General features: G+C 48.2%; 9 protein-coding genes across 9 annotated transcripts; 5 read left to right on the top strand and 4 right to left on the bottom strand.

Moving 5' to 3' along the window:
* Positions 1–201: 201 nt before the first annotated feature.
* VFPPC_03678 (amino acid transporter) lies at positions 202–1796 on the bottom strand (the record flags this gene model as incomplete). The annotated part of the gene is made up of 4 exons (XM_018283153.1): positions 202–295; positions 353–1334; positions 1392–1442; positions 1499–1796. 4 exons carry the CDS (start codon positions 1794–1796, stop codon positions 202–204), a joined length of 1425 nt encoding a protein of 474 aa, XP_018147907.1.
* Positions 1797–3379: 1583 nt separating this feature from the next.
* On the top strand, positions 3380–4286 carry VFPPC_17484 (hypothetical protein; the record flags this gene model as incomplete). Its single annotated transcript, XM_022429187.1, has 2 exons — positions 3380–3693; positions 3749–4286. The coding sequence occupies 2 exons, from the start codon at positions 3380–3382 to the stop codon at positions 4284–4286; spliced, it is 852 nt and encodes a 283-aa protein (XP_022285786.1).
* A 1096-nt stretch (positions 4287–5382) lies between these two features.
* Positions 5383–7091, bottom strand: VFPPC_03676 (C6 zinc finger domain-containing protein; the record flags this gene model as incomplete). Its single annotated transcript, XM_018283152.1, has 2 exons — positions 5383–6433; positions 6481–7091. The coding sequence occupies 2 exons, from the start codon at positions 7089–7091 to the stop codon at positions 5383–5385; spliced, it is 1662 nt and encodes a 553-aa protein (XP_018147906.1).
* An 866-nt stretch (positions 7092–7957) lies between these two features.
* VFPPC_03675 (FAD binding domain-containing protein) lies at positions 7958–9268 on the top strand (the record flags this gene model as incomplete). Its single annotated transcript, XM_018283151.1, has 2 exons — positions 7958–7966; positions 8018–9268. The coding sequence occupies 2 exons, from the start codon at positions 7958–7960 to the stop codon at positions 9266–9268; spliced, it is 1260 nt and encodes a 419-aa protein (XP_018147905.1).
* Positions 9269–10364: 1096 nt separating this feature from the next.
* Positions 10365–14736, top strand: VFPPC_03674 (mg2+ transporter protein; the record flags this gene model as incomplete). Its single annotated transcript, XM_022428346.1, has 9 exons — positions 10365–10457; positions 10517–11433; positions 11489–11528; positions 11593–11995; positions 12056–12219; positions 12296–12626; positions 12709–13178; positions 13246–14007; positions 14071–14736. 9 exons carry the CDS (start codon positions 10365–10367, stop codon positions 14734–14736), a joined length of 3846 nt encoding a protein of 1281 aa, XP_022284636.1.
* Positions 14737–15021: 285 nt separating this feature from the next.
* VFPPC_03673 (Ferredoxin reductase-like, C-terminal NADP-linked) lies at positions 15022–16705 on the bottom strand (the record flags this gene model as incomplete). Its single annotated transcript, XM_018283149.1, has 2 exons — positions 15022–16523; positions 16579–16705. The coding sequence occupies 2 exons, from the start codon at positions 16703–16705 to the stop codon at positions 15022–15024; spliced, it is 1629 nt and encodes a 542-aa protein (XP_018147903.1).
* Positions 16706–17739: 1034 nt separating this feature from the next.
* Positions 17740–18258, top strand: VFPPC_03672 (electron transfer DM13 domain-containing protein; the record flags this gene model as incomplete). The annotated part of the gene is made up of 1 exon (XM_018283148.1): positions 17740–18258. One exon carries the CDS (start codon positions 17740–17742, stop codon positions 18256–18258), a length of 519 nt encoding a protein of 172 aa, XP_018147902.1.
* A 613-nt stretch (positions 18259–18871) lies between these two features.
* VFPPC_13510 (hypothetical protein) lies at positions 18872–21166 on the bottom strand (the record flags this gene model as incomplete). The annotated part of the gene is made up of 10 exons (XM_018291285.1): positions 18872–19104; positions 19159–19294; positions 19352–19550; positions 19609–19709; positions 19768–19870; positions 19932–20184; positions 20255–20324; positions 20374–20418; positions 20483–21060; positions 21115–21166. The coding sequence occupies 10 exons, from the start codon at positions 21164–21166 to the stop codon at positions 18872–18874; spliced, it is 1770 nt and encodes a 589-aa protein (XP_018147901.1).
* Positions 21167–21723: 557 nt separating this feature from the next.
* Positions 21724–23682, top strand: VFPPC_13509 (hypothetical protein; the record flags this gene model as incomplete). Its single annotated transcript, XM_018291284.1, has 4 exons — positions 21724–21796; positions 21857–22263; positions 22319–23048; positions 23117–23682. The coding sequence occupies 4 exons, from the start codon at positions 21724–21726 to the stop codon at positions 23680–23682; spliced, it is 1776 nt and encodes a 591-aa protein (XP_018147900.1).
* Positions 23683–24096: the final 414 nt, after the last annotated feature.

Here is a 24096-nt window from a genome sequence, read left to right as displayed (position 1 = left end):
GAGTGATGTCATACATGTCATTCGCTATATGACGAACTTTCCCGCATCGTGTTCACCCGTGTGCCTCATCGTTGGAGCCCTGAGGGTATGCAGATGAACGTGGGTCATGGTTCTAGTTGTATGAATCTACCATCGCCTACAGTATAATTATATCTAACACGGACGCGAATACCCGAAGCTGAATGTAAATTAAATAGGATATTAGGATACGCTTCCCGAGTTGTCCGCGCAGTTGAAGACTTTCGATATCATCCCAGTTGCGTAAGCATCCTTAATCGAGACGGCGACACCGTAACTGTATGTCGGTTAGAAATACGTATAGCTTATCTTTCTCCGAGGTCACAAAACTTACGTGCCACCGACTACCATGAACAGCCCGACAAGGACAATCAGGATGTGAAGTCCGTATACGAGCCTGTTTCTGAGACTGCCAGACCGGTAATCCTTGTAGTCATACATCCAAAGCATCGCCGGGAAGATCAAACTGAAGGGCGCAAAACACAGAGTTCCGGCAAGACCAAGAAGATAATTCAGAATCGGAACAGCTTCAGCGACAATAAATGATAGGACACCAAGCAGTAGATTCACACCCAGCCATGTAGACCAGTGCACCGCAGTATTTGCCTGCAAGTGTTTAGTACCTCGCAGAATCCGAACGAACAAAAGCTTAGCAGCGACATGGCTGTAGATACCGACGCCAATAATGAGGCCAGGAAGGGCAACTCCGTACGAAATCTTTTTAAACAACGGACCAGCACTTCCAAACACAGGTGTAGCCAACCATTGTCCACACCATCTGTACACAACAAGTGAGAATGAGAGATAAATGGCGCAGACGAGGAAACCGGTAACGAGCGCGGCTTTTCGATAATTGCGAGGATGGCGCATCTCCGATATAACGGGGAGATACATGGCTGATCCACTCGCATATAGGAAGATATTCGCCGAGGCTAGCATACCTGCCACGAATGTCGGATAAGCAATTGGTGTCCAACCGAGGTCAAAATCTCCGGTGGGCGGCGCTGCAGCCGGACGGTCTTGCTGCGTGACGGCGACGACAAAGATAAAGACGGCGACGAAGAAGGTGGTGAATCCGAACCATGTTAGCCATCCGAGGCGACTGAATGTTCGTACCATGGATAGAGCGGTGATTAAAGCAGCAGAGACGAAACTGAAGACCACGGTACAGGCGCCGTGGTTTGACAGAGCGTTGAAGGCTGTGGAACAGCTCACGATGCCGGCGGCTGTGATTAAGACCTGTGCAATGAGGATCTGGATGGTGACTAGCTCTTTGCCGATTCTTCCCCAGAGGAAGCCGCACATATCTGCCAGGGCTGTAGAGTTTTAGTATACTGGCTGGTCAGTGGTTTCGTTCGATGAGATGAACTCACTATGGCATTCGGGATGACGGTTGCGGAAGTCTCCCAAGATGACGGCCGTGTCTATCAAGTACATCAGCGATGGGCTGTTTTGGCCGAGCAACCAAGAGTGTCCATACATGTGTTGAGCAATCCCCATCCTACGACGGAAAGTGAACCACCTACTGCACCCAACGTTCCAAGTGCAGCCGGAACACTAAGAATACTCATGGCAAATTGAATCTTCAAAAAGATAATAGCAGCCCGCTGCCAGCTGACCGTTCGGAAGTTCACACCTTCCGTCGTCTCCTGGAATACTTCCTGCGCTTCGAGGGGGTCTCCTTTGTGCGAGGATGTGTCACTCGGAGCTGTGACTACGGGGTTTATCATGCTTTCATCGTGGCCGGTGGGTGACTTCTCCGGTGGTGATGCCGCCATCGTTGCGAATTCCTAACAAGGCGAGTCTTGTGACGGAGTGTTCGAGACTGTAGTTGGCGAGCCAAGTTAGGGGGTTGGGATCGCCTTTTATTACTTTAGCTGGGATGTATCTTGTTCGGCATGATTGGCCCCGAACCATGTTATCAAGCGGCTGCGTCCCAAAAACATGGAACGGAAATACCCCAGACTTCATGTAAGTTATGTGGGGTGCATTATCCGAAGCCAAGAGTTGCGACCCGACGCCCTAATCAAGTCAGGATAACTCCATTACACTCGTCTTTATTACCTTGCCGGCCGGGGTTAAGTGTGGGGGAATCAGTTTCCCTTATCATGCCAGGACCCACGAGAAACCGTTAAGTTGGCAGCCACGTTCTAATAGTGCTGTGAGCTAGACCAAGAAGAGCAATTTTGCCACGCGAAGTTGAACGGGATATCATACAAGGTGGTTTTAAGTGGTTCACCAAGCTTTTGGAAATGGCCCGTGGTAAAGTAAACACTGGGGTTTGGTGTCTTGGCGCTCCATCGGAGTTATCACATACCACAGTTAAACACTTCCATACCTGCATCTGTTACCATCAATGTGCTCTGAACCACGGCCAGGTCTAAGAAGAGAAGTAAATTTTGTCGAAACTTTCTATGTTAACTTCAGCAGTTGCAATGATTCGCTCAAAGAAAATGCATATGCAGCTTTCTATACCACCACACTATTAAACTTGTCACTAGACCTCGGGTCTTCAGAGGGACCGGTCTTTGTCCGGTATCGGTCTCATCTTCCCTCGGTGATACAGCGTCTCTCTCTTGCGACTACCGCACGTCTTGGTAGCCAATGAAAAAATGTCATTGGGCATTGCAGGAAGGACCTGGCGTATTTCCTGTGCGGCTTCACGTCCAGACTGATGACTTGGAGGTTTTGATTACGTCTAGCATAGCCATCATCGGGAGCGCAGGCCGGAAGACAAGGTATGGCCACTAGTCTGTTGACGGAATAGAGCTGAGCTGGCTACCCTTTGTAAAACCGAACTTGGGACATAGAGAAGAAACAGGCCGTGCTCGATTGATTCGTAACTTCCACTACATAACATTTTGCTTGGCTGTTCAATTTCCTTTAGTTAGAGAGGCTGGTACAGTATTGTAACCGGAAAGACCGGTTAATGGTTTAATACTCTGTGTGTCGGTGAATTTTAGACAATTATCTAAGTGAAAACCCGTAATCTGTAAAGCTTGGAAAGTCGTACTATATTTGCCGCATGTTAGGGGGTAGTCAGCACCGGGCAGCTGCTCCATATGTAAGTTGTAGTTTCGTGACTTCGCCAGGTGGAAATAAAGCAATAGACACCGGAACCCACACTGCAACCAAAACACGAAACATGTGAATACTTATTTCTGTGCGTAGCGGATTAGTATTTGATGGTATTGAATATGATGGATGCCTCGTTAACAAGGCTCAAATGATGGCTTTCGTAGCTGGTGTTTGTTTTGACCTTCAACTCCCCATTTGCCGCCCACTCCCGCTATATATATCTTCCCAGCTTTCACCACTGCAGAAGCATACGCGAAGATTACATGAAACGCTAGGAGTTGGGATGCCCACTTCTTCTCGAAAACGGGATGTTTTCTTCTACGCCGACTTCAATCTCAAGCAACTCCTCAGTTTAGCAGAGCGGCTCCGAGGCCGAGCGTGTACCTGCAGCGAATCCCAAATCCCCAAGTTCGGCGCCTTCAATTGGGCGATATTTCTTGAGTTTGATGATGGCGTTGAATGGGTATTTCGGGCTCCCTGCTCATTGTACTCTATGTCTCGGCGCATCACTGGACGGCTGATAGCTAGTGAGGCCGCCACCCTCAAATACATACGTGAGCACACTTCTATTCCTGTGCCAGATGTATTCCATTATAGGTATTCCCGTTGAGTCTTCAACACCAAACGTGGCTGTTTCAGCTAACAGTAGAAGTCCATATTACGATAATGATATCGGAATCCCATATATTCTAATGAGCAAAGCTGCCGGTCAGCCTCTTGCGCAGTACGAATGGCCAACACATGCACATCAACTACCTGGACGGAACGGTTTTGTGACACCAGCACGAAAGTTGACAGACAAAGAGAAACAGAAAATTATGCATCAGCTTGGGCGCTATGCCCGTGAGTTATTTAGTCTTTGCTTTCCTACCATCGGATCGCTCTTCGAAGGTGAGCATGGCTATTATCTCGATGAATGTCTTTCCCCGGGTCACGTTCTACAAGACCGGAAAACTATTGAAGAACTCTCACGCGGCCCATTCCACAACGAAGCCGATTATTACTCCTCGCTCGCTGGAGCGCTTCGTCTGCATGCCGAGCGACTGCCCATGGGATACCATGTCCTCCGTGCGCCTGTGCCTATACCTAAAGAGTATCCTAACTTCTCCGAATACTACGCTGCTACTGACCGCTGGAATGACTTCGCCACCCTTGAAGGAATATCGGAGTCAAGCATCAATAGATTGTAGTATTGCATCACAAGCCAACTCCTCCAAGACACTGTGGTCCCCTCTATGGTCCGCCCGGTTGGTCACTCAGGGGCTCACTTCCCTCTTTGTCACCACGATATCAGCCTTCAGAACCTCTTCGTTGACAACAACTTGAATATCACCTGTATCATCGACTGGGCCTTTTCTTCCACTGTTCCTCCAGCCCAGCTACTCGCCACCCCGGGCCTGCCGCATCCCAGAGACTTGGTACTCGATTCATCCCTGGTAAACGCTTTTCGCTGCGGCTTTGGGGCTGGGAAAAGCAAGCTCGATGGGTATGTAATCAAGGCGAATGGCTGGAAAGTCGGGCAGATGGTTTCACATTTCATGCGTCTAGTAAACCTGGACTCTTTACAAGATATACACCACCTGGAGGCGCTTTATGCACTCTCCCAGCATCTCACAGCTCCTAGAGATGACAGACATGACAAAGACGACAAGCATAGTATCCCGGCAATATTGTAAAGTCGATCCAAGTCCCCAGATGCACTTACGCTAGCTGATGAGCTAGTGGCTGACGACGAGCCCGAAAGTAAGATCCGTCGACGAGAGAAGGAGTTCTTCCATGTAGTTGGCGACCGGAGACTAGCATTAGCACGTAAGGTAGCATTGGCAGCCAAGACGAATCCACGATTTGTGGCGGACAGGCGGCTATGGCGTTGGGTTGGTATGGTTATGGAGTACTATGATGGCGCGGAATACAATGGATTGTAAATGTCCCCTAAGAATGTCGCGACGTGTTCGTCACAGTGAGGAGGAGTAATAGGAAGCTGGTTTACAGACTCTTTCACAAGCACTCACTTGAGATTCATGATTGCTACACGCCTGCTTCAGCAATTGCATCTCTTCAGGAGGTGACGAATTCGTAGTATGACCGGTTATGCGAAGAGAATCTGATAAGAATCTAGGTAAAGACTTTCATTCCTCACAATGCAGTTAGACGCGCATAAATACGCAAGGCCAGGGCATGTGAGAGGTGCACTACGTTGGATAAAGATGGTATATTTGATACCATCAGGGGCTGTTATTATCAGAATATTCCAAGGTAATACAACTAATGCTCCATAAGATGTCACTAGAAAGACTGTACATCTTCAAATAAAAGATCCCACTGCGTAGTATCCAATTCGGGAGCAATGTCAATAAAGTCTTTCCACAGCTGATCCCAGTTGGTCTGGTCGGTATCCATCTCTCCAATGAAGCCATCATTTGCAATTGCGTTACCGACAGAAGCTGCAGCAGCTGGCTGGGCAGCCTCCCCGTCGGTCTCCATCGCCATGACGCCATTAGGTTGTCCATGATTGCTCTCTATTCTCTGCAAGGTGTTATGATGGCTGAAGCTCTGTGGTCTCTTCCTCTGTAGCGTTGATATGAGAACTTGCATGTTCCGCTGAACGCCGTCCATAATAGATCCAGATTCTTCGATTGACTTTTCCAATAACTCACAAGTAGCCAACACCTTGGCCTTTCTGTCTTCTGCATTGGGCGCCGACGGGTTGAAAGACACCTCTGTTGCAAGGATAAGCGCTGCGATAGAAACATGCTGCATGACTATCCAAGACCGAGCTGGGTTCATGCCTAGCGGAGCACACTCGTCCATTGCCCGACGCAGCTCGAGTACCCTCTGGGCCTCATGTATACAGGCCTTGTAAGAGTAGGTGTATTTTGGATTGGTCAAGCCCTCCAGGTGATATGGTCTGTGAAGTCGGCATAACCGTATATGTACGCTGAAGTTGACGCCCACTCTTTGTAGAGCAATGAGTGGCCGCTCTCTGCATGTATCCTTTGACTTCTCCACACTTTCAGGATCTAATCGGAAGAAGGTTGGAAGATTGGCTTGATAGGCGCGGAACTTCTGGTCCATTTGCAGTACGGCTTCATAGTCTGGTTCGGCGGCATCGTCAAACTGTGACGGGAGAGAATCGACGACTTCTCGACAAACTGCGGATATCTTGGCACGTTGAATGAAGGCACTCATGTCTGAGGGTATTGAGAGTGGAATGTCGCTCTCCACCATGTGTTCCGTTAAATCTTTGTCGTCGATATTTGCGGGAAGACGAACGCACATGTACCTCGGCTGTAGAGAGTAAGTCCCATCATTTGGACCACCAGAAAAAGCATTTAACCTATGTGAATTAGCTCAAAATTTGATCAATGATTGAGCACCACGTACCAGTCGCTACCCACCAGATTCCACCAAATTCTTCTCTGAATTTCTGTTTCAACAATGCTGCACCCTCTTCGTTTACGCTCTTCCCTGACTTTTGCAGTGTCCATGCGATCGATTTGCAAAATGCGAGCCATTGCGTAGCACTTCATTCGCAAAGCCACAGCGTTATCCGACAGTCCACGAGCATGGGCTGTAACGTAGTGTAGGTTGGTCATAGCTGCCAAGGCGATAGTGGAGGGAGTCAATGGTTGCACTATATTGTCGATGATAGACATGCCGAGTTGACTGTATTCGAGAAACGCGGCTTTCGACTCTGCACGAGTAGCATGAAGCTGCTGTAGCAGAATTGGTGACCAAAGAAAGGCCGCTCCTGCAAATATTCCGAACAGAAGTAGTAAATTCTCAATTGAGGGTGTTCCGCCTACACCTACCTTCCGATATGATTCCTCCAAAACGTTCCGACATGATGGGATGTGCAGTATGCCGCAGTTCGGATGAGAAGTGACTGCAAAGTGTTCTAGTAAGACCCGCGCTTGGGCTATTGGGGGTAACTTGGTAATCAGATCTGCTAGGTATTTCTTTTGCTGCGATGTGTCGTCAGGTCGCTTAGACATTATATGCAATCCGAACGGAGTGAACCCTAAACAGAGAATGTCAGGCATCATTACCATATACGGAGCGCAACGTGATTCTTACCTCCCGGTGAATCACTGAGACTCGGTTGAGCAGCTGATGCCGGCGCTCCTGACTGGCTATCACATCTAAAAACTGCTTCTTCCAGTCTTTTTAAACGGCGTAAAACGTCATCAGAGTGGCTAGTCAGGGTCGGTCAGCCGGCTGCAACTGGGCATCACTACGGCGGACGACTGGATAACCTCCTACCTTGACTCTACCGGTGTAGCTCCGGGACTTGGATAAATTGTATGGGAGTATGTTTCTTGCGGCCGTTGACCAGAAGTTGAGCCGGCTTGGTCCTGGTGAGCATATCGACAACTAATGTTTCGCAAAGAACAGCTCGAGCACGGCTGCAGTCGGTCGCAACGGCGTTTCTTATCACGACAAGGCTGACACGACGGAGGTGCTCGGCCCCACCGATGCATCATTTTGCCGGTCGCCTGCTGCTTCGTTCGTGTACCTCTGTGGCTCGGTAATTGGTGATGATGCGAGATGGGATGTTGTTTGACGAGGCCGCGGTGTTTCCCCGCGGAAAGTTTCCTCAACGCGTTAGAGTGAGTCGCAGCTGCCTCGTCATCCCACTCCGGGGCGCTAACCAAATTAGGACAAAGACGCCGCGGACACCTCCGGTAATCGTATTAAACTTCAATATTTAAAACCATGGCTGACTGCGGCTGACGTTTTTGTTTCTCAGAGTCAGTGTGTTAAAGATCATTTAAAACGGAAGAAACTTTAAGCACTTGTCTCTTGGCAAGAATCAAGACTTTAACAACACGCCTCTGAACAACCCTGCACTGCCAGTAAGATGAGAAAGGTAAGTACTTCGCCTGTTTGCACGTCACTTAGGAATTCTAACGAAACAAAGGCAATAATTATCGGAGGTGGACCAGCCGGCTTATCCGCCGCGTTGCGACTGCAACAGATCACAAATATCACTTCGACTGTGTACGAATTGCGCCCCGAACCAACCACTCTTGGCGGAGCAATAGGGATCTTATCCAACGGTCTTCGTCTATTTCACAGACTCGGTGTTTATGATGACCTTGTCGCAAAAGGGAGTAGTCATTCCATGCTGTCACTGAGATCTCTCAAAGGCAGTATCATCACGCAACAAAATATTGTTGGCCGAGTCCGAGAGCAGAATGGTGGATTTGGCTACCTTCGCATCAAACGCATTGACCTACTGGACGTTTTACTCAAAGCCGCCGAAAAGGCTAAAATACCTGTCCACTTTGACAAGAAGATTATCAAAATTGAAGAGACTGAGAATGAGGTCAAGGTCACATTCTCGGATGGGACAATTGACACTGGCGACCTGTTGCTTGGATGCGATGGCATCCACTCGGCTGTTCGAAAACTATATGTCGATCCAGACCATGCTATGGAATACACTGGGTTCGCCGGCCTTGGGGCTCTGATCCCTATGTCAGCCCTTCCAGGTCACTCAGTGGAGGAACTCAAGGGTATCAACGCTACACTTACAACACAAGGTGTCTTTCTTACCATGTCGTGCTCCTCTAAAGACGATGAAGCGTTTTGGGGGTTCTCTAAAGAAGTTCCTCTACCTGCCACTGGGGACACCAGAGACGGGTGGGAAGTGAGGCGCGAAGAAGAAATTGCCCGCTTCAAGAACGACCTCTTGGGTATGATTGGCGACGCAAAGGGGGATTGGGGTGATACCATGCGAACCATGGTGAAAGAAACTTCAGTTGTCAGATTCTACCCGGTGTTTAGGCTCGCTGCGGGTGGTAAATGGTACAGAGGTAGGTGTCTTCTCTTGGGAGACGCTGCTCATGCCATGGCCCCTCATGCTGGACAAGGTGTGTCCATGGCGGCGGAAGATGTTTTTATGATTGCGAGGTTGTTAGAAGATCCTAATCGGTCTCTGGAGGATGCTTACGCATCGTTTGACAAGATCCGGAGACCTCGGGTTGATGAAATTACGAAACAGGCGACGAGTAATTCGGAAGTACGCAGAAACTCGAGTGAATGGGGCCTTTGGCTGAAGGAGACTGCGATTTGGGCTTATTTCTGGGCATCTTCATTGGTTGGATATAAGGCTCTGGCGAATACGGAGAGACAGTTGCTGTACGATGTGGACGAAGAAAAGATTTGAGGATGATGGTTTGCGTTTCTTTGGGTGTATTTTTCCGGAGTCGGCACAGGTTTAGTGCACATGTATCATATTTTCACACATTATAGAAAGTTTTGGAGGAAAATGTCTTCTAAATAAAATACTACCTTTGTAACTTGGACAAGTGTTGAAACCGTGTTGTATGACTGATGGTAACTCACAGGGAATGCTAAGCGCCAAGGTTCTAGTAGACTCGTAGCTTAAGCCGTTTCATAGGGACTTGGGGCGCCACAAATTGAAAAAACATGAACGATTGAGACGGCAGATATAAACGTGTAACCCAACCACTATCTGGAGATCGAGATTGTTTTGGGGATGACGTTGGACAACGGACTGGACTTATTCCACACTGCTACAGGGTGGTGGCTCACACAGCGCCACATGAGCCACAATTCTTACAGCTTGGTATTACCTAGTGAAGGAGCCAGAGAATTGTGTACTGTATGCCGCCATATCTACACAGTTTAGAGCAGCATCGCTGCTACATCAAATGCCCCAGCATCACATGGTCAGACACAGAAACACCCGGGAGGCAATCAGCGAAACCTAATCCAGCTGGCCCATAAGCCGGTTATGATGGTCTGTGCCATGGCAGAGAGAGACTTTCTTTGTTCGCTGAGTTGAACGGATTTTTGAAGGATGAATGGGTATGTCAGAGACTTACATCTCGCAATGGGTCGCAAGATCCTCGACCGGGCAGTATGACAACCGAAGCCCTTCCCGGAAACGTCGTGCTGTATTGGAAGAAATACGGCGTCGAAAGAAAATTAATAATTAGCGCAGACCGCCAATATGACAGGGAAAGCAGCGTTAGAGCAGCGATGGTAAGAAATAAGGCAACACAGCTGCAGCAACCAGCCACACCAATGCCTGCAAGAGACAGGGATCACAATATGCAGCATCGCAACAAAACCTTGCAGCTGATTGGTTTTGACATGTCAGCTCCAATGCAGCCTCGAAAGAAAACATACATGGCGTTGTGTTCTCGCCCTCATCTCACCACTGGGCAATTCTCACACAACTTTCCAACTACAAACCACTACACAACCTCGTGAGGCTACACGAACAATCAATCAGCATGGATGAAAATGACCAGCCGGCAGTCATCCATCTCACGGATGCTGTCGGCAGAAAGTTTTCCTTTCCCTTCGAAGCAGTGAAAGAATGGGCAGTAAGTCTTTGTTCTGCACTGCAACTGTTGTTCTTCAGACCCCTGATGCGGTCAATTAGGGCATGGAGGACATGATCAAGAAGGCGTTTCTTCATGTGGAATTCTTTGAGGAGCAAGTTTTCCACGGTCGCTATGATTTGATAGGTCCTGAAGGGGAGGTGATTCTTCCTGCCTTGTGGAATTCGATCATCCGACCTGGCATGTCCCTCCAGATGTTTACCTGGGCGAAAGACTTCCATATTCAAGGGGCTTCAAACTCACGGCCTTCAGTGATCAATCCTCCAAGGCGGGAGACCGAGCCACCGGACCATGTGCGTCGAGAAGAAAGGCCACCTCCAGTGTACCGAAAGCCTACGTTGTTTCCGGCGTCAGCGTCTGATGTTTCGGCCAACCCGAGAGTTGAGGAAACGAAAGGAAGACCCAGGAAAGACAACTCGGCATTATTGGCATTTTTCGCTGGCAAGCCTCCTAAAAAGGGAAAGACGTCGAAATTCACCCTGAAGCCCGCGAAGCAAGTCAAATCTCACCGTCCACCATCTCTGACCGAATACGTTGAAGAGGCGACGAAGCCTAGTCATAGACGATCAGCAGGAGTTGGAGCGCGTCTTTCGGGATTGGGGCGACGCCGGGGCCGTTCTCGTAGCGCTTCAAACGGCACTGATGTTTCCGATGACTTGCAACCTGATGACTCTGAGTGGAGTGATGGTTCAGAATCTGTGGTATCTCGATCCGATTCTCGCTGTGCAGGTTTGGCCATACGTACTAAACGGCAGTTGGAAGACCGTAGACCGCTTCGGCAGCCAACCTTCCATGTTTTGGAGCCCAATCCCTCTACCGTGGAGTGTAATGCCTTCAGTTCTGCTCGCGTGTACAAAGACGACATAGGTCCAGGATCCGTGACCTTGGAGCTAACACCATTTATTAGCCCGCCCCCCGGGGTGTCGAACTCAGGAGATCGTGACAAGATCACTTGGCTGTGGGTGGCTGATCAGACATAAGCGTTAATACCATTCTTCTGACATCCTTTCTAGTCACGTGTCGCGGACAATCATGGATTTTAGCGAATTCGAGGTAAGAGGCTCCTTGTTCCTAGGAACTTTGATGGAATGGAAGGATAATAACATTGATGTCACAGAACATTGCTTTGTACAATGACAGCCTGGCAGCAACACCAGACAACCTTCATGCCATGAAAACTCTTTTCAAGAAATTATACGATAAAAAGTTAGCAAAAAGTCGAGATAACTGGTATTTGCAGCCCGGGACCGTGATTCGAGCGGATGTGGACTGTGGGGGGAAAACAGTAGCCTCAGCGACTTTTATTTCTGTTCCACAGTTTCAAGTGGACTCTCTGAATCGAAAGTATGACGTCAAGTTTCGGAAAGGTGTCTGCGTCCCTAGAAAACTTCATGAAGTTTTCAACCCGCATGACACGTCGTTTCAACGTGACAAAGGCCAAGTCTTTCGAAGGCAAGATGGCGCCGCCTCAGACGAGATTCTTTGGGTATGTGAAACATGGATCCTGATCGTTGATTCCGGTAAGAACTATCTCCCTCTCCATTGCGAATGCAAGGCTGCTCACCTGTTTTGCTGAGTAGCGGGAATTCTCACCTATGGTAACCCACTTCGACGATCGGTCCTCCAAGAGAATATCAACATCAGAGAGAAGCTCCCCATGACCCTTGACGATAAAATCATTCATGTGATGACTCCGGATTATATATCGTTCCATGTACCCTTTAAAGAATGCGAAACTTTCTTTGTAAGTCTACGTTTTCATGATGTTTCGCAATTTTCTCCACACCATCAGACGTGACGACTGACGAAAATGCCTATAGAAACTTCAATGTTCTATAATGTCGAAAATGAAGGAGGCGGATGATGAAATTTACGAACCCTCTAAAGACTTTGAGTTACTGGATCACAACGGGGAAGTGCTGACCCCAAAGAGCTGGTCTAATCTTACTCGGTTGCCATGGCAAGGGGCGTTACAAATCAAGATCAAGTGGTTAGGGGACGACGACATGTCGGGTCGCAGCTTCAGTGCATCATCGTCTCGTACGCCTGATATATACGACGCGGAGAGTGTTAGGAGTGTACGAAGATATAACGACCATGATAACGCGTTTTTCGGTATACGAAAAACCACTACTGGAGACTCAGACGGCAGTATGTGCACCAATGTTTTTGTTTTCACTTTTATTCTCGATTATTTGTTGTTACCGTTAGTTAACACGCCTTTGACTGAAAGATGCTTTCGCTCTTCCAAAACTGAACCCAGCTGTGCCACCTTTTCTAGCGTGGAGTATCTTGGCGAGAAGTTCCTCATCGGCGGATCTTCCCAACGGCACTCGACCAGATCACACAGACAGCGAGTGGAAGGAAAGCGTCACGGCTTGTCTTCTTCGGACCGAGACTGCTCTCATCGAGCGGCACCACCCTCACGTAGCTGACCTAGAGGACAAGTTTCCTTCTCTCAGCTTTGACGCTGGAATGCTGCAAGTTGGGCTTGACAATATTGACATGCATATTGCTGCATTGTCTATACAGAAAACTAGCACCCATGACTCTCAAACACCAGTTCTGGACACGGATCAGTTATCCCGCGCCTACAGGGACTATCTTCTTGCGTCTGTCCTGACACTGGAGGTGTTCGTTCCGAAACGTGGTGACCACCCGATACTCTCGCTATATTACGGCGCGCTGTCAAAAGGGGTTCAAGTAAGTCTACAGGAGAACCTGAGATTTTGTGATTTGCATGGCCTCGTTAACACAACATTCAATACAGTATTTAAAATGGGAGCAAAGTGGACATACTTCTCCGAAATTCGTCATATCTCGTCAACCTATTCCTATCCCAGGATACCGATATTTGCATTCTCCGTTGTCTCAAATCGAATGCGACAAATGCGAACGGGGCCTAATTTACGACAGTGTCGAAGACGCCATGGAGCATTTACGAAAGAAACATTTCTCAGACACAACTTCTGAAGCTAGATTGAATGAGCATCTCGTCCCACTCACAAACGCTGCGGAAACAAGATTAAAACAGGAGTACCAAGATGTGCTATCCATGTGCTGCGAAACCATGTCGGAGGTTGTGAAGCAAGCTCGTGATATCCAGGAAGGTGTGGTGTTTGACAACCACTTCAGACAGCCGGTGCAGGGCGTCCCTTATGCTCTTCTGAAAGCATTTCAGCTAGTCGTTGCATTCGTCTGTACGGTGCCGCTTCTACTAGACGAATTGCACACATTCTACAAACAGGGCATTTATCAGGACAAAGCCGACAGTCTCACTCCTAATCTTGACCTGCAGGACAAGTACCGGGTCTTGAAGGCTACGGGTTCAGATATCGCATCTCTTTTAAAGGCCGCTGAGCGAGCACTCGTGGGCTCAGTGGACACCAACAAAAGCGAGGATATAGTGAAGTTCTTCAGCTCGGCTGGTCCTCACGCTTTGGCTGTTCAGATGATATCCAACATTCTTGAGGAGCCGGTCTACAACAACCTGAATGTTGCAGAGCTTTATAGAAACTACGGCAACGATTTTGTATGACTTCAATTACTTTAGCCGCAATAATTTTGTCTGCAGCACTAATAATATGTGGTGTAGGGATCCCAAATTATGCGCCACCCCAACAAACGCCAAATCTCGACTATTGCCGCCATGATGGACGAGTTGAACCGTCTAAACCAGGTAGTCAAATGGCAGCACAAACTAATAAGATCCTTGAAAATATCCCTAAATCCATATACATACCTGGAACCACATAAAAGTACCCGGCAAATGACCAACGAACTAGAAGTGTTCATCCTGAACCAGGCTGACGAGAAGCTCAAAGAGCAAAGTGGCGTCATCAACTTCAATATCGAGCAGGCCGTCAACCTCATCGACATGGTAAACGAGTTCACTGAGATCGTCCAAGATGACCATAACCGAGCTATCTTTGTATTCACCGTCGTCACGGTCATCTTCTTGCCGATGGGCTTTATTGCAGCATATCTGAGCATGAACGGTGGACCTTCAAATCCCGACTGGGACAACACGCAGAAACTGTTTTGGAAGATTGCCTTGCCGCTTGCTGTGGGAATTGGCGGTTTCTGTCTTGTGGTGGCTTGGCGAGGGAAAGAAACCCAGAGAGTGAGGCGGTGGGTAGCTTCGTGCGTTTGGTGGCTAGTTGGTCGGCTTGTGCCGCATAGTTTGAGGAGACCTAGGTCTGAAACTGAGAGTGATTACGGGAGCGCGAGCGGGAGCGAGAGTGTAAAAATACGGCGGTGAGTCGAATTTGGGACGACAGAGCAGATGAAGGAGAGCACTGTTGGACAAATTTTCTGCCCAATGTGTTTGACTATTGCAACTTGCCTTTTTGATGTCCACTCTGCGACCATCATGTTGTTATCGGCGAGTAAGGTAGCTACGAGATGTCTCTCTTTCTCTCATCAAAGCTTCTCACAAGTAATCCGAGCATATAGCACATGTATTTTGCATTCTATTCATAACCTACAGTTATCTAAAGGAGACACCATGGCTTCCCAAGTCAAGTAATGCCCACAGCCCCTCAATCTATCTCTCAAATACTTCATCTTCAACATAGAATAAACCAGTTGTCGAGTTTTCGTGAACTGCTGCCTTTCTAGCCTGTCTCATCAGAGACTTCGGCCCACATAGACTGACTCCAATATCGCAGCCAGAGTGTAGATTGCGCAGGTCCCGAAAGAATTCGCTGAAATCTGGCCGCTCGTGTCTTACTACCCATGAAGTTGGCATTGGTTCCGAAATATGCCCTCCCACAGTCATTTCCTGTGACATCAGATTCTCAGCCTTGGTGCGGTCGGTTGAAAATATGGAAACCTTCAAATTGACTTTCACATTTGGTTGCGCGGTCAACTCAGCCAGCTTTTCGAGCTCATCTTTGAACCATGCTGTATGATCAAGACGTTTGACAACCCAAATGAGGTAAATATCGACTTGCTGCTGTGTAGAGCCAGTGGCGTGTTCTGACAAAGCTGCCCTTGATGAGGTGATGTGTGATAAGATGCTGATAGCTGGAGTAATGCCGATACCGCCTGCGACCAGAGCAACGACGGGGAATGAATTCCAATTCAGGCGGCCAACTCCAAATGGGCCGTTTATTCGAACGGTTAGTCCGCTTTCGACTGCCTGGGCACTTTCTGTAGATGTTGTGGCATGGCCCTTGTCTGTGACCAGGTATTGAGCCTTCTCTGTGTATCCACCAAGACCTCTAACAGCAAATGTAGCCAAGTCACTGGTACTCCCTGGCGAACGCATAACTGTGAAAGGGTGCCAGTTCAACAGTGATACTGCAGAAAGTCTAACCCAAACCACTTGTCCTGGATGGCGCACAGTTACTCCCTTCACTGTGAACTTGGTAACCTGGCCCGTGTAATGCCTTATTTCCTGTATCTCGGCCTTTTGGAAACTCTGGTACAGCCGAAAGATGCGATCGACTACCCATAGAGAAAAGCCGGGGAGTAGAAACTCGGGTCCGTTTGTCGTGTGAATCAACGCCCCAACCATAAAGACAAAGAACAAAAAATGGCTGTAGTAGAATATCTCAAATCCTTTTCGGCGGATAATAGGCAAGGCAGTCAGGAAAATGATGGCCAGGCTCAGCCATGCCATTATGCCGATGCGAATTCTTGCATTTGCCAGACTGTCCTCTAGCTGCTCGGTGCTAATGTAATGCATAATGTTGAAACCGAAATGCGCTGTTGCATGTGCCACTGTTGCCATTCCAATCAAGCGATGATATACTAGCAGCACGTTGCTGGGTATGCGTAGTAACAGAGAAAACAGGTTTGCTCGTGGTGCTAGTAGCAGGGCAAGTCCACCGTTGGCTATTGTGAGCCAGCCGTAGAGCTTGTAGTCGGTCGTGTATTCATTTTGATTGATGCCAAACAGGATATTTAGGCCGAGAAATACAAGAAATCGTATAATGTCTGTGACGTGATAGTCGATGAGATAAGGAATCGTTATTCGGGTGCTCAAGAGTTTGTGGAAGAGCACGGTGATTTTCCAATGCTTGACAGAACCGAGCTGGCGTTCTGGTATCGTTAGCTCCAGTTTCGGTTTAATCTGGTTGTAAATTTCACGACTTACTCGAATTGTGCCAGTGGTACAGATGTTGTGATAGTCGAATCGCGCTCTCGACAAGAAACAACCCAATCACAGAGGCAAAGTATGCCCGGGTAGCTGTGTACTGGTCGGAAATAATAGCGTCAACCATCTTGCAAGTCTCTTTGGCACTATGAATCTAATCGTAAAGTGTAATTGAGACACCAACTTTGATTTTTAGAATAAGCAGTTTATCCGGCCATTTTATTTACTTTGTGTCTGAAGGCGCACTGTAATCTCGAAGAAATAAACTAGGATCTTGGATCCAAAGTCTGACAGATCACAAGTGTTTGGTAGGGCTGTGTCCTGGCACCATTGATAACTGACTGTTTTATGTTTCCTCATCACGTCAGCCCAGTATTTCGCAGACTTGGCGCTGAGGCCCTTTGTTGGATTTGATTCCAAACCGCAAATGTGGCTGCGCTGGTGGGACCCGATCATTACTCCTAGCCCAGGTTCAGGTTGCAAGCCCAAGTGATGTGTCTTAGATCGATTCTAGCTTGTCATCGAGCTAGCATCTCCGCCCGTCTCAGGGCGATCAGATTGTGAATGTCTAAGGAAAAGACAAAATGTTTAAATGACTCTATCGTGCTCATTGGCCAGCACGAGGAGCGATGGACAAATTGGAGGGAGGATTTAGTTTTCCACTTTGGGACAGATAGCCAATTGCCGACCAATCAGCGAGGCGAAACAAATTGATTCCAAATCTTGCATGCCCCCGTCCCTCTTAGTCTCCCGCACGTAGAACGGGTTTGTTTACCGCCGCAGAGTTATGCACCGCCATGAAACGGTGGGTGTCACTGTTTCATTGAGCATCTTTCGAGGCGTTTGGAATCAGGAATCCCATCGGGGAAGGAGTTCTTTGGTCCACGAAGTTGGTGGTGTTGGGCCTCCTCAAAGACTGGGTATATAACGAGACAATCATCCATTGCTATGTTATTCATTCAATCAATTCGTAGTTCACCATCAAAATCCTCGGTTTCTGTTAAACTCTTTGTCCTCTCAACCTTCAGTCACGGCGATTTGGTATGTTAATTGGAGCCTACGTGTAGTAATTCTACGGCGTGTCCCGGCTTCCCGACAAGGAAACGGAGTTCTAATTCTTTCCAGATATCACCCACATCCCCTCGATTACCTCTCATCACAATGTTCCAGGCTCTGTCTCTCCTTTCTCTACTTGCTACTTCTGCTTTGGCGGCGGATGTTGGCGCATCTGGCAAACTGGATGGCAAGGATGGTGGACTCGGTGGTACTGTCAAGGTCCTGAACGAGAGCGCCATCGAGATTACTGGATATACCCTCAAAGATGCATCTGCGCCGGCACTATACTGGTGGGGTTCGACAAACGACAAGCTTTCTTCAGGATTCCGAATCAACAACGAGCGAGTCGATAAGCCTGCATCAACAGACAGTATTATTATTCCCCTCGATGCAGGCAAGAAGCCAGCAGACTTTGAGGTGGTTGGTCTATGGTGCGAGAAGCTGAGTGCCAACTTTGGCCAGGCAAAACTGTCAAAGGACGGATCTGGAAGTGGTTCTGCCACTACCTCTGGTTCAGGATCTCAACCGACTAAAATGGGTGGTGCTGCCGGGTTTGCGAGTCCTCAGGTTCCTACTATTCTAGCTTTTCTTTCAGTTGTTCTATTTGCGTCCCAGCTTGTTTAAAGCAATGAGTTGCGTGTTTCAATGTTACGGCGGTAACGACAAGAAGTGGAGCGAAGTAAAAGCCCCCGTATCATGTTACTATGGATAGCGGGCTGTTGAAGTTGCCAGCTAGATTGTATTGCATTAAAGTAGCTGAACATATAAAATTGAATCTCCTGAAATTGGAAAGCTTTGTCAATTGTTCGAGACTATGAGACATGTGAGTTGAAGGATGAAGCACTGTAATGGTTCGAGAGCGTAATGTTGACACACATTTAGATCTAGGGACTGCCAACCGGAGCTGGAAGTAACGCTGCAAGCACTTTCAGTTCCCGCTCGCCCAGCAGAAAAGCACAGAAGCAATGTAATAAGCTGGAGAAATCGGCACTACGACAAGTCGAGAGCTTATCGCAAGCCTCAACAGCAGCACAGGGGTACGCGGAGGCACAAGTGTGAAGATACCGCATCATAAGAAGGCAGGTCAGAGATTTACAATGATGAGCAATGGGCAAACGAGTTGCGCTTATTAGACGCATACAGTCTTTGTATATTCGACATGATTTAACTCCGAGTGCATATCGTCGATAGTTCTTCTAGATTACACTGCATCAAAGATCTTCATGTACAGTCAACGTTACGTCTGCTCTTGCCCGAACTTCAATCTTGCCTCGCCTACCTGCTTTCCATTACAAACTGCACGGAAATAAATATACCCCAAATCATCCTCGACGACCATAGCCACTTGGAAGTCGATCCTGTATACTTTCAGCTTCTTCCATGAGAAGGGAGAGCTTATGTCTTTGTGGTCGAATTGTTCGAGTGGTACGCTCGTGAGATCTACCTGAAGCTCTCCCGCTTTCCTCACAGCTAGAGCGCGTTAAAGACGATTTTCTTTGAGTTGGAATTATGGGGACAAAATACAATGATGGGTCAGTTTCTCTGGGGCAACTGCCATGGTACTTTCATACAAGTTTTGTTGCCATTTTTTCTCACCATCGACAAGAAAAGCCATAACGTAGCTGCGAATGACGACGGTCTCGGGGGTGATGATCTCGCCCTAACATCTGGATTCAGTTCACAGCTTCTACTAGTTGCCTTCAAAGGTGCGACTTACTCGATTGACCAACCAGTCGACATGACCACGTGCTAGTTTCTCATTATCAAAAAGATCGTGGAAGGCATCATCAGCACTATCAATGCCTTCGCGAAATGGCTTCGAGATACCGATGCCTATGTGGCGACGGCACTTTTTCTTGATCACGGTTGGACCATCGAGGCCACGCAGGGCGGCGCCGATGCAGATTGCTTCCCATCTTAAATAGACCGCCGTTAGATCAAAGTATCAAAGATTGCAAACAGAATGGCACGTACGATTTGGTGGGATTGATGAGCTCTATGCCGGACGGGCACCATTCTAAAAGTTTGTTGAACAGGTAGACAGATTCCCCGAAGCCGCCGACTACACATATGGTCTGGTGTCTTCATTAGATTGCTAGGTGTTACCTCGACCTTCATTATGCGGATACTTACCTTGATATCCAGGTTGCTCTCCGATTTCGATGCTTTGAGTTGTTGTTCCAATAGGCCGATGATCTGCTGAACTACAGGATCAAAAAGGCTCTTCATGTCGTCGCTGCATGAAGTATGTGTAAGCCTTTGCTCTTTTTCGATAAAAGACTAACGTTACTACTCACGTGGTGATTATTATCTCACCCCTTCTTGCGTCATACCACTCAGATTGTGAAGCACCAATGTTGAGAGTGAACCTATACTTCCGCGATGCAACTTTCGAAACGCCAAAGTCACGCTTAGCTGACTCAAATTGTAGCATAAAACTCGAGCTTCCACTCTTCATCTCGTAAGGTAAATCTGTAAAAGCCGATCCAAAACGGGAGGCCATGAGCCTGTGTAGAGCCCGATCGATTGTTGTAGAACCGCATTTTCCGCCTATTGTCTATCAGGTTACTCTCAGCCACCAAACACTATTACTACAGTAGGAAACATTGAGGATACATACCTTCACCAACACATGCCTGACTCAAGCTAGGTTTTGGGTGTGCGACTTGAACTGCATATGATGTGAGGTCCTTGAAAATGTAAGCTATGTCCCTTTGTTGCTGTCAAAAGCTGACTTACCACAGTGCCACCGCCACAGTCGCATACAATAACTCCGTCGCCAACCTGTGGAGTGGTCGTTAGTTGCTCCTGTGATTCTCTCTGAGTAGAAACTCGCGACAGTATGTACCTTGACGAGCTCATTCCCTCCGTCCTTGGTCATTTCGTTCAGGCAACAAATTACCGCTGCTTCTGGCTCGCGGATCAAGTGAATATTATCCTTTGGACGAGAGCCAAAACCCGCTTTCACGGCAGCATCCCTTGTAGAATTCTCTGCTCTGATGCTCCACAGGGCTGGAATAGTGAACCAAAACTCTATTGGGGTGACAGAGAGGATAGACTCATTTATCTTGCTTGCCAGGCGCTCCATGACGTGTTGGTAGAGTTGAGTTAGGAAATCTGTCACCACATCTTCTGGTGTCTTTCCCGGAGGAGTGATTAGCAGGCCAGGGCCATCAACGTCTGTCAACGAAGGGTCATCAAAGTCAGATGGCTGGGCATATCTGTCCAGAAGAAGTTTGGACCAGCAATACACTGTAGCGTCAGGGTCGATGACATAGCCCCAGCTGATTTCAGGCGAGTAAGCAATTCTGGATGGAACAAGTCTCTCGAAACCTGCCTTTCCAGTGGTCCTCTCTGCTGTACCCCATTCACCGATGAGCTGAACATCCTCTATACCGGTAGCAGTGGACCAAACCCAGCTGACGCCTTTTTATCTTGAGTTAGACAAATGGAATCAACAATATGGAGAATAAAACCTACCAGAGTACGTCGTTCCGTAGTCGACACCGACAATGAGCTTCTTGCTTTCCATTTTGGACCTAATCTTGAGACAAAGAGACTCTTTCTCATATGACTATGGATTGAAGAACCAGATTGGCCGTCTTCGTATAAATATACTATGCCAACGTACGTTATGTAGCAGAAGCCAGTCCTCCAGAGTGTGTGATTAAGTGTACTATTTGAAGTTGCAAGCCTCCCACCACACGAATTGCCCGAGCTGAAGTCAACCTAATGTCGAGGCTTGAGTGGCGTGGTGATCAATCAATATTTCTGCAGAGAGCTGTGAACAAGGCTGAGCACAACTTGCTTAGCATGCGACTCAGAATGTGACAACACATGTAGAGGATAAAGAGTCTAGACCTTTATCGAAAGGTCGTGTATGCGGTAAGAGTCTGGCGGCGGAGTACAAGGCTTCCGCGGGCTGTATCCCAAAGTTGCGTACGGACAGGTCATTACAATCTTTCTTCTTGTTAAAAGCCGTCAAGTTCTCTCCCGGCTTTAGATTGAACAATACAAACGACACATCTCACACTCAGATTAATCAGAATTTCGGCTTTTGTTTGACCACATTGCACTTCGGACGTTACGATGTTTCACAAACCGAATCAGAATGAGAATGAGCACAAAAGTCGTGGTCGTAACCAACCAAGAGGGTCTCGAGGTAAGTTAGAAAGGAAGTTATCTGAAGTTACATGTCTTTATAAACAGCTAACACTAGTAGGAACGGAGAAAAGTACATCTAGATCCCATACTAGAAACATGTATAGTCATGATGCATCTCGCGAAACGCAAGTTGATGAGCATCGGCCCCCTAGAGCCACCCATGCTCCGCCACAGCCTGAGGTAAACATCGAAGCAACTTCTCACCCTCACCCTGCCCACGGGACCAGCACTTCGTACATACCAGCCCAATCCAGCAGAATAGCTACTCCCTCCGCTCTATGGTCGCCCCGAAACACCCCAACACACTTTACGAACCCCGAGACGGAGGACGCCTCTCAGTGGCTTTGCGGAGGTTGGGCTCCAAAGGACAACATTTGCAGTCGCTGTGGGTCGACTGTTGAGGATCGTCAAGAATTTGAAGAGTTCTTGCAGGTCAAGCAGATTGTAGCGCCGAATAAACTCCAGGTATGTATGATGATGCTTCAGATATGGACAAAGTGTTAACCCGCCGTTATCCAAGACGAGAGAGAATCATTCCTCGGTTTTTTCGCCTCCTGCTGAATCCGGGAACTGGATCCAGAACCTCAAAGGATATTTGTGGTGGTCACAAGACAGCATCCCGAAATTAGAAAACGGTGCACGGGTACTTGAAAGAAATCACCGCAGGGAACTTTGTAGTCTCAATGAGGCACATGAAAGGCAAGAACTCGAGCTGAATAAACGCATCATAGTCTTGGAAAGAACTCTTGAAGAGCAAGAAAGCCGAATTCAGAAAGCTCAAGCCGCTGCTCAGGTCATGACGGAGCAGACAAAGTCCTTTGCCATATCTGACAGCGAGGTCGTGGTTTGGTTTGAAAGTATGGCCGCCGAAGTATACGACTGGACAAGAGCATATGCGTGCGACGATTTGGAGGCTTTCTCCAGCATTCCGGCGAACGAATGGAACTCGCTGGGAAAGTTTGTGGTTGTGGAAAATGGTCGTCTCCCTGAAGAGCTGCTAAGTAACACTGACGGTGCAGGCATGCTTCTTCAGGGAATGGCTATGAACTACATCTGTGCGACAGCATTTTCATCTCCATGGTGGGTATTTGATGCCCTTGAGGACTTCGATCTCGCTTTGAATCTTGGCAACACGGAGCAGTTCTCACGAGACAATATTGAACCGCCCACCGAAATCCAGAATTTTGTGCACAAAGAAGTCCCCAATGTCAAAGAGCACATGGCCAAACTTTTTAATCTGCTCCAAAACAGTACGCTATCCGTCTCATATATGAAATTAGGCTTCACTACGCACTTGACCGCTAACCATGAGGCCTAGTCCAAGAAGTATCTAGTCACCAGTGGAGGGTGTCATTGATGAGATTCTTCTCCACGAACGGGATGGGATCGTCCAAAAGGGCTGAGAATCGAGAGGTGGCTGAGAAACTGGCCGCTGGCCGGGTCGGCCTAGCCAAGCGACTGACGGAGAATTTCCTCGGCGGCCCAGCCCGATATCTACTCCAACATTTGACAGAACAAGAAGGTCATGAGTGCTTTGAGTGGCTTGTAGATCAGATTGACCGGGCTCTGACGAAGTCTACGCATCTATGGACTCATAGGTCGTACATGAAGTGCGTTGGCCTGGAGGGCGGCGGCCTCGACTTCCTTGACATCACGTCGGAAGTTGCTAAACCTCATCCAATGCATCATCCAGGAGACCCAACTTCCTATGATGGCCTACCCATCACAATGTTAGTCCAGCCGGCAGTTGTTGTCTTCGGAACAGAGGAGGGAGAAGCCTATCAGACAATGAGGCGGGTCTGGATGCCCGCCAGGGTATTGCTCGGGCCCGCAGGCGCAGGTGCAGACTGCAAGGGTGGCAAGGAAATTGAACTATCAAATTAGGCCTGTGACGAGGGCGATCTCATGCATTGCAGCTTATCGAGTCTTTCTACTTATTCCATTGTATATATCATAGCCTGATTCCAACAAGATTCAGCCGTCAACCAATCGTATCCCCTAATAAATGCAGAGACACGAGAAACACCGCCTCACTTTCGTGCTCAACGGGCGAATATCTGAGCCACCTCACTCACTAGTTTACTGCGGTCATCAGCAGGGCTTGCGTTTGGCGACTATGGGTGATACGGCTGAGCATATGGTGGCGGGAGGAGGAAAGAAGGTCTCACCCACGCGGCCGCCTAGGCAGCCCAAAATGTTATCACATTTTGGCCAGTGTGATGATGCGCCATGTGATGATTTTGGAAGTGTCGGGTAGCCTAAGCCCTTTAGAGCCCCGTTTCCAAGTCAGAGTCACCA

The sequence above is a fragment of the Pochonia chlamydosporia genome, chromosome 2, assembly GCF_001653235.2.
Source record: "Pochonia chlamydosporia 170 chromosome 2, whole genome shotgun sequence".
NCBI lineage: Eukaryota > Fungi > Ascomycota > Sordariomycetes > Hypocreales > Clavicipitaceae > Pochonia > Pochonia chlamydosporia.
This window is presented reverse-complemented; position numbering and strand designations above follow the sequence as displayed.